The sequence below is a fragment of the Perca flavescens genome, chromosome 14, assembly GCF_004354835.1.
Source record: "Perca flavescens isolate YP-PL-M2 chromosome 14, PFLA_1.0, whole genome shotgun sequence".
Taxonomy (NCBI): Eukaryota; Metazoa; Chordata; class Actinopteri; order Perciformes; family Percidae; genus Perca; species Perca flavescens.
The window spans coordinates 19,812,519-19,827,383 of NC_041344.1; the positions used below are offsets into that span (position 1 = coordinate 19,812,519).

A 14,865-nucleotide genomic window follows, 5' to 3' on the forward strand; every position below is an offset into this window, starting at 1 on the left:
CAACCCCCTCATGCATCTCATCCTGAGCCCACTAGCGGATGGAGACCTGTGTGAGACCACTGTGCTGCATCTGGGCTATGTGATACTCTCCAAACACAGCCTGTGTTCCCTGACCTTTCCTTAGATCTGCCGTTCCACACAGTCAAACGCTATTATAAATAAAGATCACAAACAGGTCATGGCTTTCATCCCTCTAAAGTTCATTGTACAAAAGAGAATTTTTAGTGGTCAACAACGCTGGCTCCTGTTTGGTGGATCTTTCCCACATTCTCTGGCCACAAGGTAACAAGATCATGTCTTGCCATGGCATAGTATTGACAGACTAAATGTCCACCTGTGGCTTTCAGTCCTGGGCCAATGGAGTGCAGTCTGCTAAATATTTGACATGTGCCACAGTGTAAAAGAACGTCAGTATTACATTCTGAACCAGGTCTGGGGTTTTTGGACTTTTTTCTATCCTAGTAGGTGGTTAATTGCAGCTAAATACATTGTAATCAGTCCCTGATTAGATGTTAGAATGAAACCAGCAGGGCTCCAGGTCCTGAGATGGGATGAGAATCACATAATTACAGTGGTCAATAAGAAATGTTGTTTGAAGTGGCTCTACAGACACAGATACAATTACATAGCACTAGCAGGTGTGTGCTATTGTGCTAATACAAGCCTCTTATCTTGTTTTCCCCCTCCAGATCATAAAGGACCAGAAGTTGTTGATCATCGTTGGCGGGATGCTGCTAATCGACTTGTGCATCCTCATTTGCTGGCAGGTTGTGGACCCGCTTAAGAGGACTGTGGAAGAGTACAGCTTGGAGGTCAGTGTGCATTTCAATGTCTAAACTTGCTTTTGATTGTGATTTTGTTTATGTTATTGTTGATGGAAAGTGAAAATGAATCCCCAGGTGGGAGAATTCCCGTCACACAGATTCTTGCTAAAATGCCTGTGTGTTTGGATTTCAGGCAAACAAAATGTCCACCTTGGGCTGTATCGCAAGCATCTTTGTTGTGCTTGTTATTTTTGGGTCAGGACGTGAGCCATCGCTGCCTCCTGCGCTCATTCCATGGCCGGACATTTGCCAGCTTGGATGAGAGACTTTGGCAAGGCCCGTTGGAAAAGAGGCACTTGGCATCGCTTTCTCCCTGCTGGAGAGGTGGTGGGGTATAGAGTAGAATTGAACTCTGCTTTGCTGTGATTGGTTAGAGTAGACTCAGATTCTCTGAGATTGGTACAGGATTAGTCTAGCTGTGCGCCCAATTGGCTAATATGAACATACTGTAGCTTTGGCATTAGAGGTTGATGGTGTGTGAAGTGTGTTTTCGGCATGACATATTAGCACATAACTGTCAGTGGTATTAAGGGAATGCAGAATGTGAATTAGAAAGGCAGAACTGCATATTTATTTTCTCAGAGGATTTAGTCACTCTGGTTAAAGTGGCAGATGAGTTTTGATTTATTTGTCCATATTTCTGTATTATATAATATTATTGCAGTATGGCTTCACTGTTTGGTATATCTGTCTTTCTGTACAGCTTAACACTAAGATGGTGGGTTAAATGCTTGAGTCAGGAAGATTTTGAGTTGCATATATTAAAATAGCTTTGAGTCTCGTCTTTTTCTGGTTTTGTTTCTGAGAATATCAGCTCATGCTGTTAAATAGATGGTTCAGCGTTCCACTTGTTAAGCATAAGAGGCTGCGGAACTCATTCATTCCTCAATCTATTAAACTGTTACACAAAAAGATGGGCTTGCATTAGGCCGAGGGCAACTAATGCAGTGTAATGGTGAAATAGGTTATAGAGCTGGTGCAGTGAGGGATACTGTACAATTGGGATGAGAATTGTATCTGTGTGCGACACTGAACTTTTAGTAATGAAGTGCACTGCAACTGTAGTTCGATAAATCTAAATGTATCAAGGCATGTCTGGCTACTCTTATGTGAAACAAAAAATACTATTGAGTTAAGAATAAGTCAAGGGAAGATTGAGAATAATCTGTAATCTGATTTTATTTAAAGGCCTTTGGTAGGTTTTATTGGATATGTCCATGTCCCTGGATGTGTTAAAGTAACAATAGCATTATTTAAAAAAAAAACAATTTTATATTGCTAATTATTATTTACTTCATGGACTGACAAATAACTCAATGGAACAGGAGAGATTATGTTTACTTTACTGTTGCTGCAATTGCAGTTGCTGCAACACAGTGGAATTATTCCATTCCACTGTGGCTTAGATTAAATCTAAATCATCTGTTTTTGAAGACCACACACTATGGAAACTACAAAGTAGAGATTTTCCCTAAAGAGTTGTCTTTCAAGTCCCTTATACTGTATGTAGGCACAAGACGGTTAACTGACTCCCAAGAGACCAAAGTCTTCAGAAATCGACAGCATTGGTTGGATCTTTATTGACCCTTCGAATAAACAGGTTATCACTAGGTCACTGCAGAGTTCAATGGTGGATTTTTGATGGATTTTCATGTTGTTTGCTTGCTTGTTGCCATGGTCCTTTGGGGGATGGAAGGGTGGTTGACACTGTCTGGCACCCAGTTTTGACTTTTTCATGTCTTCAATTCAATGAAAACCCTGTAAAGTGATAAATAGCTCTTCTCTAAGAGTACTATGAGCAGGTCAGCTTTTCTGAGGTTATTTTTTCTATCTGAGTCCTTGATGAAAAGATTCCTGTGGGAGATCGCTGAGAAAGAAACTAGTGAGAGATGAATGATATCTTGCCAGATTTATTTACATTCTTGTGCTCCTTATGGTGTACTCTGAAGGTATACTTAACACGTGTACATTTCTAGACAAAGCTGTATTTCCTTTGTGATCATAGACACTTATATATTTAAGCCTGCCTAAAGGGTGTACCAAAGCCTTGCTTAACATATTCATTTGTGAATGTTGTCCGTGTATGCAGTTGGGTCCTCGTGGAGTATTCTCAGACTCTAAGCCCCCGGCCAGGGGAGAGTTGTGAATATATCAACCACTCAGTGTAGGAGACCGCATCCCCCCTTGGGTCATGGATCTGCATGCCTGGGCTGAGGCAGAGACTCCACATGCCTGCCCAAATTTCCAGCACCAGTCGCAGTGGACCCTTGGGGCTCAGCTGTGGGAGAGGCAGCCTAGAGCTCCTCTGGGCCTCCAGGCATGTGAGGTGGGACCAGAAACCAGATGGCAACCCAAATACCCAGAAAGGGGGCAAGGAGGAGGAGAAAGGGGCAAGGGAAAAATTAAAACATATGCTGCGTTGGCACAGCGGGGACAACAATTTAGTCAAACTGGACTTACTGGATCATATTTAATTTTATCTCCACTACCTGTACATGTAGCAGCACGCCCCCACCAACATAGCCCCATGTGTTTGTTAACACTGTGCTTCTTTCGGTCTGAACGCTTATTTGGACGGGGGATAATTGGTTGAGTGAGTGAGGAATGGGACCATGGTAGATGGTTTCCAGAGCTTAGGAGCCAGTGAGACTAGCTCTGACTGACTAACAGTAATTGGCGCAAGAAGAAGGACCGGTAGTTACCCAGTTTCCTGTGAGCTCTCCCATCATGTTAGGCCACCCCTCTCCTGTGACTTCCCTCCGTCTGTTGTCTGTTCCCTTACTTTTTTCTATTTCCGTATCTCTCTCTCTCTGTCTTTGTTAGAACCCCCCCCTCGCCAACCTCTGGTATTTCCCTTCCCCACTGTGGAGGATTGGGAATAGGAATGACCTTGGGTTCACAGCGCTGTAACTACAGTACCTGCTGTACCCAAGGGTATGCAGTATGACAACGTGATGTTATTGAACTGTCACAGCGATTGGTAGTCCACCACATTTTTTATTTGAACCATCACACAGGACGGTTTCTTTATTGACTCAGGACCAACAAGGGTACTCACACATTGTTTACAGGAGAGGTACTATACAGTAGTTGGTTTTTTGAGTTCAGATACATGATTATCAATGCAAGTGTGTGTTTAAGAAGCTTACTGTAGTGTACTTAAGTGGGTACTCCTGCATGGAACCATATCTATTTCCTGTGGGGGTACAGGTACATTTAAATATTGTAAGTAGGTAATTGGCTATAGTTGAGATTTGGGGTACAATTTTGTTGCTCATGCTGTATAGCCAAGATTTACCCAGTGGAAACATGGACAAAGTCAGTGCTCTGCATCACCAGGGGTGAACCAACTGCTCTGAATCCAGCAAGCTAAGCTTAATGAGCTACTATTAGTAAAACTAGGGCATCCCCCTTTGCATCCTTTATTAGAATTAGAAAGAAGATGAAACTGCGAAGAGACTGACAATAGAGCCTTGTGGAATGTTCCATAAAACATGAGTGATTTAATACCCTCCCAAATAAAAGTAAAGAAGGGCCAGAGATCATGTAGGGAGTTAAGTCTTTGAGACTCTAAAATGAGAGGAGAGTGACCCCAGAGTCTTATTTTAATTACAGTATGCAAATGATACGCCTTCACCAGAAATGACTTGTGACTTTGACATTGTCCCCAAACTATTTAAACCAAGCCTGGCCTCTGATCTGTACTTCAATATGCACTGTACATAAAACACAACCGTATATGCTGAATTCAATAAAAAAAAAAAATGGAGATAAGATTAAAGGCAATTTAGCCAAGATGGTAATTGCAGTTCCACCTCCTCCCCGTTTCTTTACACTGGTTCGACCCTAAGCCTGGGGAATACTCTGCATATCAGTGTCTTTTTCACCCCAGAGAGCTTACTGAGAGCAGGAATTACTCCGGTTCCTCCAGGAATCCCGGGAATGCTGATGGAGATGTTGGGCTGCAGTGAGCAATTAGATCCATTTTGTGGCTTGTTAATAATTGAGCATTTGTTAATGGCGTGGATGTTTCAGCAGCAGGGCAAACTGCTGGTTGCCATCAGATTAAACCTTACAGACACATGTTTGCAGTGTAAATGCACATGTGTATTGTAGCATGGGAATGTGTGTGTGGACGGTTCATATTTTTGTTTGTTGCCATGTGTACTGTATTCTGTACGTTGTGTGTGTTCATGCATATGACCTTGTATGAATGTTTCAGCCTGTGTACATGTGGAGTGTATGTGCCCACTCGTGCATGGATATGCTTTTTACGTAACGCCCTCTTTTGTTGTCCTGGGCATTGTCTCCTGCATAATGAAGGACAAATTGTCGAGAAAGGATGATTAGCATTCTGGTGGATCCTGCCGCAGACCCTACATCCCCCCCCCCCCCCCTCTGTCGTTTTTCCCAGCTTGGAAGCTGCTGCAAGGATTGGCAGGCGGGATGGCTTATATTGCAGTGTGGCATTGCCATGGCAACGGCCATGGTTTCTGACATCCAAAACGCGGAGAGCCGCACTGTTGATCCATGAGACAAAAATAGCGGGTTAGGGCACCCACTTTAGGATAGCAACACATACAGAGAACATTTTAGATTTTGCAGATAGATTAACAATGTACTCTCTGTACTGTTTTTAGAGTTTAAATGCGGCATATTCAATCATGCTGTGTGTTCACACTTGGATATTTATGTGGTTGAGTTCTATTCAGCTTTAGATTGAAAACAAATGCAAGTAAATACCAACCTTTTAGGCAGAATCATTAACTTAATACATGGATATTAGGTTATTTATATTTAAGCTTAGATGTGAGACAAATTTTTCCTTCACTCATCTTTTCTGTCCATCTTCTTCTCACTTCTGATGGTGACTTTTCTCTCACAGACCTGCTAATACACTCTCTGCTGTGGTGTCAAGAGTTCCCATAGTTACAGCTAAGGCCTTACGTGTATACTGCAAGTGGACACTAAATATTGTACTGTATGTAGAGATGTTAACACACACACACACACACACACACACACACACACACACACACACACACACACACACACACACACACACACACACACATTCCACTGCCCAGTGTTGTTTCTCCCCCTCCTCCTGCACTCTCAACATGTCTTCCACTGCAGTCGCAGTCAACTGTTGATTGTGTGAATGCCATCTGAAGGACACAATGGTCTTGCCTGCTCTGTGAAAGCAGGTGGAAAGGATAGTCCTGTTTACATTTCATTTAATCCAGTTGGCTTTTCATTCTTGATATGATATTCTATGGGAAATAAAACATATATATTTTTATTTAGGAAAAAAAAAAAAATTCAATTTACCCCAGTCTCTTACTAACTACACATATATTTATCCAGGAGTAATCCTATTCCCAAATGACAAATACAAAGATTTGATATGACAAGAACTGATACTAATACAGAATTTATTTTGTAAAATGAAGAACAGTGTCATCTGCAGCATTATTCATGCTTCACTAACGGTGCTAAAATGGTGCTAAAATGAGCTTTAAGGGCTTCTTTGTAAGCACTGGCTACGATCAATGCCCTTTCAAAGTAAACTGGGTCATTAAGGGATAACCACCACCCACCTAGGCCTTTTCTCATCGACCTTCATCCTCTGGAGGAAAGAAGGAAGGAGAGAGGAGGGAGAGAACAAAAGGGTACATAGCTTACCCATTCTTTGTGATTTGTATGGCTGCGTGAGTGGCTGAGAGATTATCTATCCCAAAAGTACTGTTATGCATTGCATCAAGTTCTAGTGTTATGGTGAATGTTAGACATGTGGGTCCACTGTACTGAAGGTAGCTGCATTGTTAATGGCCCTCTCCCAATCTAAAAGCCTGCATTAGAAGAGTCTCAGTTGTGGTGATCATCTTGCTGGTAAGAAACCACATAACCACCTCAATATAACAACTTCAAATTAGATACACGCATATTGGACTCCTTGGCAATTATTATTCTTCATAGACATTTCTGCAGATATTGTTTGTGCAAGGCTCTACTTTACTTTTGAAGTGGGCACAGAGCAGCATGGTTCCTTTGACGTTGGCCTGTTATTTTGAACTCCTCCAAGGTAGACTAAGTAAGTGTGTCACAGGTTTTACCTTGGAGGATACCTGCTTCTGTTTATAGTCTTTCCTGTTTTTTACATGTCCCGGCCAGCACAAGGAGTCACGACTTCACTGCACCTCAAAGGACAACAAAAACCCACCTACATAAAGAGTGCTGCATTGTAAACTAATGAAAATAGAAGCTGGATACGTATGTTTTTATGTATACTTTGTTGCTATTAACTTTTTCTTGAACATTATGAAATATGAGACCCAAACCAGAGGAGAAAATTTGTGTCTTACTCAAAATAAGACACAAATTAAAAAAAAATTAATTAAAAAATGTGTATTACAAAAGTTAGGACACAGAATCAGCCGATACGGCAAGTGTTCATTTTTATATTTAGAAGCATAATGAATTTGTGCAGTGCAAAGCTCCAGCTATATAACATAACATATGGGGAAGACAGAATTCAACGCCAGATAGGGAAAGAATGAGGAGACCTCCAACAAGTCAAAATAATAATCTCTCTTTTTTGTTATTTCATATTGTCTAACACTGAAAAATTATCCACAAGAAAGACAAATATGGTTGTGGGCACCGTCACAGCTGAGGCAATATAAGAGGTTTTTGTTTTTATTTCCAGAAATACGCGATTGGTCGGTTTTCCCACTTAAAGAAAGTACTGGGGGCCTGCAAAAGGAGTTCTTCAGAACTCCTGTCACTACCTGTCGGATGCAACTTGTTGTTTTAAATCAGTTCAATACAGATCGTTAAAAATAATTTGCTGGTGGTCAGGATTGTGAGATGCATCTTTAATGCTAGACCAAATATCTACTGAACCTGGATATCTAGCCAAGTCAACACAGGTTTCAGTTTACACAGGATTTTAATCATTTTTGTGGAGAATATTTACAGAGTATGTTTCACCGTGCTTTGGCGACACACTGGTATTTGTCTTGTGAAGGACAACAGTGTAAATATGTGAATCATGCAGGAAAGCACTCAGGACTGCTTCAGAGGTACAGTGTTTGTTGACATTCTAGCTGGTAAATTGGACATGTGGTTGTGCATGGCTGAGTCTGTTCAAGTGAATCAGTGGAAAATGAAATTGGAGGGCAATACTTACTTCCTTTTTGCTTCCTCTCCATCTGTATGTGCTGTGTGATTTCCCCCTCCATTTCTTCTTTCACCTCTGTGTATATCTTTCTGTCTCTCTAACACACTAAATTACCCCCAACCTCCACCATCACCCGCACCTCTCTTTTGCTTTCCTCTCACTTTTTGCCCATCCCTTTTTTTTCCCTGCTTCTCTCTTACTGCTCCCCTGGACTGCAGTTGCTAAGCAACAACTAATTGAGTATGAGGGGTATGCAATTGACCAATTAGAAGTTTTCCAAATAAAAGTGGTGTCAAGAGTTCCCATAGTTACAGCTAAGTGTATACTCCAAGTGGACACTAGATATTGTACTGTATGAATATGTTAAAACACACACACACACACACACACACACACACACACACACACACACACACACACAAACACACACACAGACACAGTTTGTTCATTTGTTCATAATTTACTTTTATTTGCAGAACATGCATAATGTTACTGTGCTCTCACTCAAACACACACACACACGTGCACTTTGTAACACTAGCCAGCTTTCCCTCCTTCCTTCTATTTGTATAAATACAATGCCGTTTAGCTCTCTGTTTCCCTCCTTCCTTTGCCTTCTGTCTCACATTTATTCCTTCCATTCATTCTGCCTCTTTCCATCTTCCTCCCTCCCTCTGTCTCTCTTTCATACCAGAGACACCCTCCATCAGTGACCAGACACATCCATCAATGTTCCTCTTCCTCTGCTCATCCACAGCCCTGAGGATTCCATTATGGCTCAGCAACACACACACACACACACACACACACACACACACACACACACACACACACACATACAGTTTAGGGAAAGGCAGCTCTGTCTCATCTGGCCACGGGCAGAGGCATGATTAGTTAGAGACTTGAGATAGTGATGCAGCTCTTGATGATGGCGAAGAATCTGTATGTGATGATGATGATGATGATGATAATGATGATGGTGGTGGTGGTGGTGGTGGTACCAGAGGCAGTGAGTTGATGATGAGGTACACTTAGACACAAATGTTTCTCACAATTGTTCAACCTTCCATCCATTAGACCATCATTAACCTTGTTATCATTCAGAAAGCTGTTTGTCTGGATAAGAAAGTTTAAGTCCGCAACCTTTGCATGTCCTTTTCTCTGAGCTTTTGGGATTTATTTTATTTTTTCATTTAACATTCTTTGAAATGTTCTATATTACAGTATTTATTTAATCTGCATACAGATAATACTGGAACAATGGAGGATATCTTACAGCTATTACTTGACTAAAAAATCCTCAATAATACCCTCAATGGGCTACAATAGAGCCCACATTTAAGTTAACTAAAAAGAGAGAGAGATAGAAAGAACACGTTTCATTCAACCTTGTTGCTAAGGCTATAGAAGAACATTACATTTCCCTTTTCTAAATCAATAATTTTACCCCTATTAGCCATTTGCACCTTTAAAAATGCATGAATATTTCTTGAGTGATTGAAATACACCTTTAAACAAAAAATGTTATGAGGAAATATTGAATAATATTGGATTAGTGTGTGATAAAACAAAAAGAAATGAGGAAGCACTTCTTCAATCTGACACAAAACAGGTGTTCCTGATTCACAGGGTATGCAACCAATGTTCACAAAAAAGGGGAACAAATTCCCAAAAAAAGTCCAGTCATGTAGCCTCTAAAATAAAAGATAGCAGCTGTGTGAGAAAAGAACTGTGTTATTGCAAGACCCACTGGCGATTATATTTATTTCCACTTTCTGATTTTTTTTTTATCAGTGCTGATACAGTTTCAGTTTATTTGATAGGTTTTTATTGTTGAAAGAGCAGTGTGTTTAATGGCACATTAATCTCCAGTTGTGCAACATGTATTGTGTAAATAGCAATTACAGCTGGATCCAATCCAAAAAAACATCACGAAAAGAAAAAAAAGTGCCTAAAAAAGCTTTTTTTCTTTTTTTTTTATTAATATTTTTGACAAACAGTAAAACCTATGTCACCATCACAACTAACAAGACATCTATATTATCCACTGTCCCGCTTTATGAATACAGAAAGAAAAAAAGAAAAAACAACAACATCATGTACCTTACATTACAATTCATTATTCTACCAGTCAAACGCTATATTGGATTGGATCAGAACCGGTGCCTTATATTCAGACAGACAACCCCTCTATTGCCATCAGGAAGGATCCCCACACTTGATTAAAGATATCCTCTCTCCCCATTACTCTGTAAGTGACTCGCTCATACGTAGCCATTCTTGTCATTTGTTCAGTCCATTCACTAAAACAGCACAGAGTAGATGATTTCCAGTGCCTCAGAATTATTCTACATCCTGTTGTAGTAGCCAGACGTATCCATAGACTTTGTCTTCCAGTCAGAGTGTTATTGTCTGGCAGCAGACCCAGAATACACAGAGCTGGGGTCTTGGTGAGTTGTAATCCGAATAGATCATTCAAGAGGGTAACAACCCTATCCCACAAATGTGCATTTTTTTCACAAGAATACAACATGTGTACCAGAGTATCCACTTCCTTCTCACACCTCCAACATGTGTTACTGTCCTTAAGTTTGAGTTTGGCCATTTTACTGGGGGTCCGGTGGTTTCTGTTAAGTAATTTGTACTGAATAAGCTGAGATTGCACTTCACAAGAACAGTTATGCCAAGACGCAACCAACTTCATCCATCCATCAGCTGAGATCTATTTGCCCACATCTTTCTCCCAGCACAATCTCAAGCCCTCCATGTGGGGTGGATGAGCCTCCCTGAAAATCTCATAAAATTTAGAGGCTCCACATTTTTTATATTAAGTTACCTGGACTAACTCCTGAATCCTGGTCACAGGGTCAGGGTTCTTCCCCCGAGTAGCTTTAATGCAGTGCCCAATTTGTAGAAATTTCCAAAAGTCCTCTTGTGTAAGGTTATATTCTTGCTTAATTTCATCAAATGACCTCAATCCATTTTCGCTAAGCAAGTCACAAAGCAAGTTTATTCCAGCTTTTGCCCATTTCTCCCACATAATAGATTTTTTGCCAATTAATATTTTTTTGTTATACCAAATAGAAGATTTAGGGGTAAGATGCGGGCTTAGGGATGTAAACAGTTAATCGACTATCGATTAATTGTCGTTAAGAATTTACTCTATTAAATTAAATTAATTGTCGGCTAACTGAACATTGCAATCTAAGACAGTTTTCCACAGGACGTAGGCCTAATTGAACGTAACACGAGATTCTCGCGGGCGGCGAGAGACCCAACACAAACTTGAGGCGGTCACAACGGAGCGGAGTGTGGGCGCTTTTCAAATTAATTAATGATGACAAAGACGCCCAATGTAAACTCTGCGGTATTACGTTTAAGTTCAGCAGTTCTACGAGTTCGCTAAGATACCACCTTCATAACTTGCATACAGCCGTGTTGCACGGAGGAAGTCTGTCGCCTTCACAACCTACAATTGCTGCTGTGGTGGGAAGGCGAGTATGTGACCACAGGAAAGCGGAGGGCATTACTCAGAGGATTTGCGGCATGATCGAAAAAGATATGATGCCAATTAGCACCACTGAAGGTGATTTTGGGAGTTATTACACTACATGGAGCAAGGATATAATATCCCTTCTCGAGCGACCATTACTACCCACTTGGAAGCACGCTACAAAAACAAGAAGGCTGAGCTAAAAGCACAATTAGCCGCGGCTAATGTGGCTCTGACGACGGATTGTTGGACGGCACTGACTACAGAGAGCTACATAACAATCACTTGCCACTACATTGGAAACGACTGGCAGGTAAAGTCAGCAGTGCTTCCCACGTTAGAGAGACATACAGCTGATAATTTAGCTGACAAACTCAACCAGGCTGTGCATAATTTATTTTGTTAAACTACATAAATGCCATTATCTGTACCGTATCCCAACTGGTACAATAAAACATCAACTGAGCAATATCACATGCATTTTTATTCACTATATAAGCAATATTTTGCTTTTTATGTTGAAGACACTATTGATACCGTGAGAAATTTACGTTCTCAGGAAAAAAAACTGTATCAGTTAATCGATCGATAAAGTCAGTTAACTAATGATTAATTAATTAATTGATAATTTGCATCCCTATGCGGGATACATTTTATATGTTGATGAGCACTCATCCAGGTTTCCTGTACAAAGGTCAAAACTGGGTCTTCCACTTTCATTCCTAATTACTTTTCACGAACCCACAAGTTGTTGCATGCACACATGCCACATGGACACTGCATAGCCTCTGCAGAGCTGTGTTCGCTTCACGGACAAGGAGGCGCCACTGGGAGACTTTGGTGCCTCAATGACGCTGTGTGAAAGGATGGGTCAATTAGACAAAGGTTAATTACTGATCCCATGCAGTTTCTCACACGGTACACACACACACAGCTATCAACACACTAAACTCACATACACTGCTCCTAGGAGTCAGGTATAGGAGACCACCAAGGTCACCCAGTGATGGGGAGATAAGAGCACTTTGCCACTGCTTGAACAAAGTACCAGCGCTGCCTCAGCACTATGAGCCCAGGAATACAAATACATTCAGCTAAGTGGAAGAGTTATTTTACACAAGACCTTGAGCCTTCGGCCTACTGCAGACTTGACTCAGTATAGAGGGCTGAAGATAGAAGGGAAGGGGAAGAGTGATAGGGGACTCAAGGAGACGGGAGGAAGACCGAGAAAAGAGAGGAGAGTGGAAGAAAAGCAAGAAGAAAGGGCAGGGAAAAGAAGCAAAAGAGAGGGAGAGAGAGTAGCTACAGGGGGAGTGAACCAGCCAAAAAAAAGGAGTGCTGCCAGCACACCAGCTATAACTACTGAGATAGAGGGGAGATGAAGTTGAATATATGTGATGAGAGAGAGAGAGAGTCAGAGAGAGGGGAGAATAAGGGGTGTCATGGCTACTTATCATCACACTGCCGAGTGTGACATTGATTAGCACTTGCCATCGGCAGGGAGCCTGTGAGCCTGTCGACGGAAAGGTCGGATAATTAAACCCAATGCCGCTGCAACAAGCTGGCACTAGGCCAGTCTCTTTCCCGCCCAAACTCATTGGAGTTGGATGAAACAAACTGTTATGTATGTGTTTGTGCTTACTAGTATTTGTGTTGAAATGTGGGTGAAGGTAGGGCTGCTTGATTGGAAGAAAGAAAACGTAATCACAATTATTTTGGTCAATATTGAAATCATGATTATTCAACAGAATTATTCATTGACTTTAGGAAGGATGCTGCTTTTATGGAATTTAAAAAAACAGTGAAACAGTGAAAACACCTTAACGGTGAAATCTCCCTTAATACTTTTCCCGTTGAACGTTTTGAATAGTCCTTCAAAACACAAGACAAAATAAGAGTTTACTTGCAAAATGTGATGTGCAAAATAATAGTTTTTCTCAATTACATTGTTTTTGTGATCGTTAGGAGCCGGAATCGCAATCAAAATTTGATTAATTGAACAATCCTAGGCGTATGCAGACTATGGAAGAAATAGCACCGAAAAACTACTGCAACTGACAAGTATTACCTGGCTGAATTTGCTGACAACATAGGCAGTAAAAATGATTAAATGCTGCTTAAACTGCTGGCAAGACCAAAAAAAATGCATGCTGTGTGAACAGTTTATATAAGCAGCTGTTAAGTAGTCACTAGAGGTGGCAATACTCTCACTTTTTGGGTTTGTCAGACCATTAAGAAATGCCCAGCTAATGTAACCCAGTCCTCCAGAGGGATATTTTTCCTTTGCAGATTTGCAATTTCCCTCAGTCAGTTGTCATTGGATATATATAGTAAATAATTCTCTGATCTGTCTGTGATGTTGTGACTGATATGTTCTGACCCATCAGAGTAATGTATTGGGTGTTAGTGTGCGTGTGCATTTCACCTTTGTTTAAACCCTCTGTTCCTCCTCTTCCAACCTGTGATTTTGTATCCTGTCAATTCCAAAGTTGACTCTTCAAAGAGCCCAGAGGAGGGTTTTTTGGGATTGTGAGTGGAGCATGGGGAGATTGGATTTGACCCCTGTGAATCTTCTGCTTACTTTGATCTTGGCATGCATCTTTTTTTTTTATTTTTAGAGTCAAGCCTGCACACTTTTTGCTGTCAGCTTGCCAGTTAAAGCATTAATATTGCTTTAGGCATTATAAATAATGCTCTTTAAATAAAAGAAGAAGGGGTGGGTGTGTAGGTGATTGGAACAAAACATTCAATGTTCCAATTAAGTGGTATTCTGATTTGTGGCATTCTAAATGGATAACAGCCATACAGGTTACTGTGTTAAGCCATCAGAATCTTCAATTTAGTCAAACTAATAATCTCAGCCTGGCAAAGCTTAGGGAGATATTTCACAGCTGATAATTGCCTCTGCCTTCTTTTAATAAGCCGTTGCTGCCAGGAACTCTGCACCCAACATCATTGTATTGCAATTCATAGTTATCATTTTCTTTTTGTACTAATACATGTCCCATATTTGCTTTCCTCTTTATACTCCAGTTAACATTGCAAGCGGTCCTTGCGCCTGGTTTCCGCTCTTTCATTTCTCCTCTATCCCCCGGTGTCTGCCGCCACCTCTGCCATCCGCAAACCTCCGGAAACCCAAAGAGCAGAGGGAGATTATGAATGTCCTGGATCAACACTCCCAGAAAGTTCATCACAAGAGGGGGCGGATGTAAATCATATGGCGCTACTTGAACTAAACCCCATCCCCTTAACTTCGCTATTACCTCTTTCAAGGCCACGTGGCATCCTATTTTATTTTTTATTTTTCGATTTTCAATTTTACACCTCCCAAGTTTAATATAGCAGTGGTATCAGGAAGGTGATAG

General features: G+C 41.0%; 1 protein-coding gene across 4 annotated transcripts in view; it reads left to right on the forward strand.

Annotated features, from left to right (window-relative positions):
* Positions 1–14,865, forward strand: part of gabbr2 (gamma-aminobutyric acid (GABA) B receptor, 2) — a 198,783-nt gene that overhangs the window by 144,384 nt on the left and 39,534 nt on the right. For all 4 annotated transcript variants that reach the window (XM_028598347.1, XM_028598348.1, XM_028598349.1 and 1 more), the window contains exon 14: positions 690–812. In XM_028598347.1, coding sequence (XP_028454148.1) covers positions 690–812 — 123 coding nt within the window. The remainder of the gene's footprint in view (positions 1–689; positions 813–14,865) is intronic.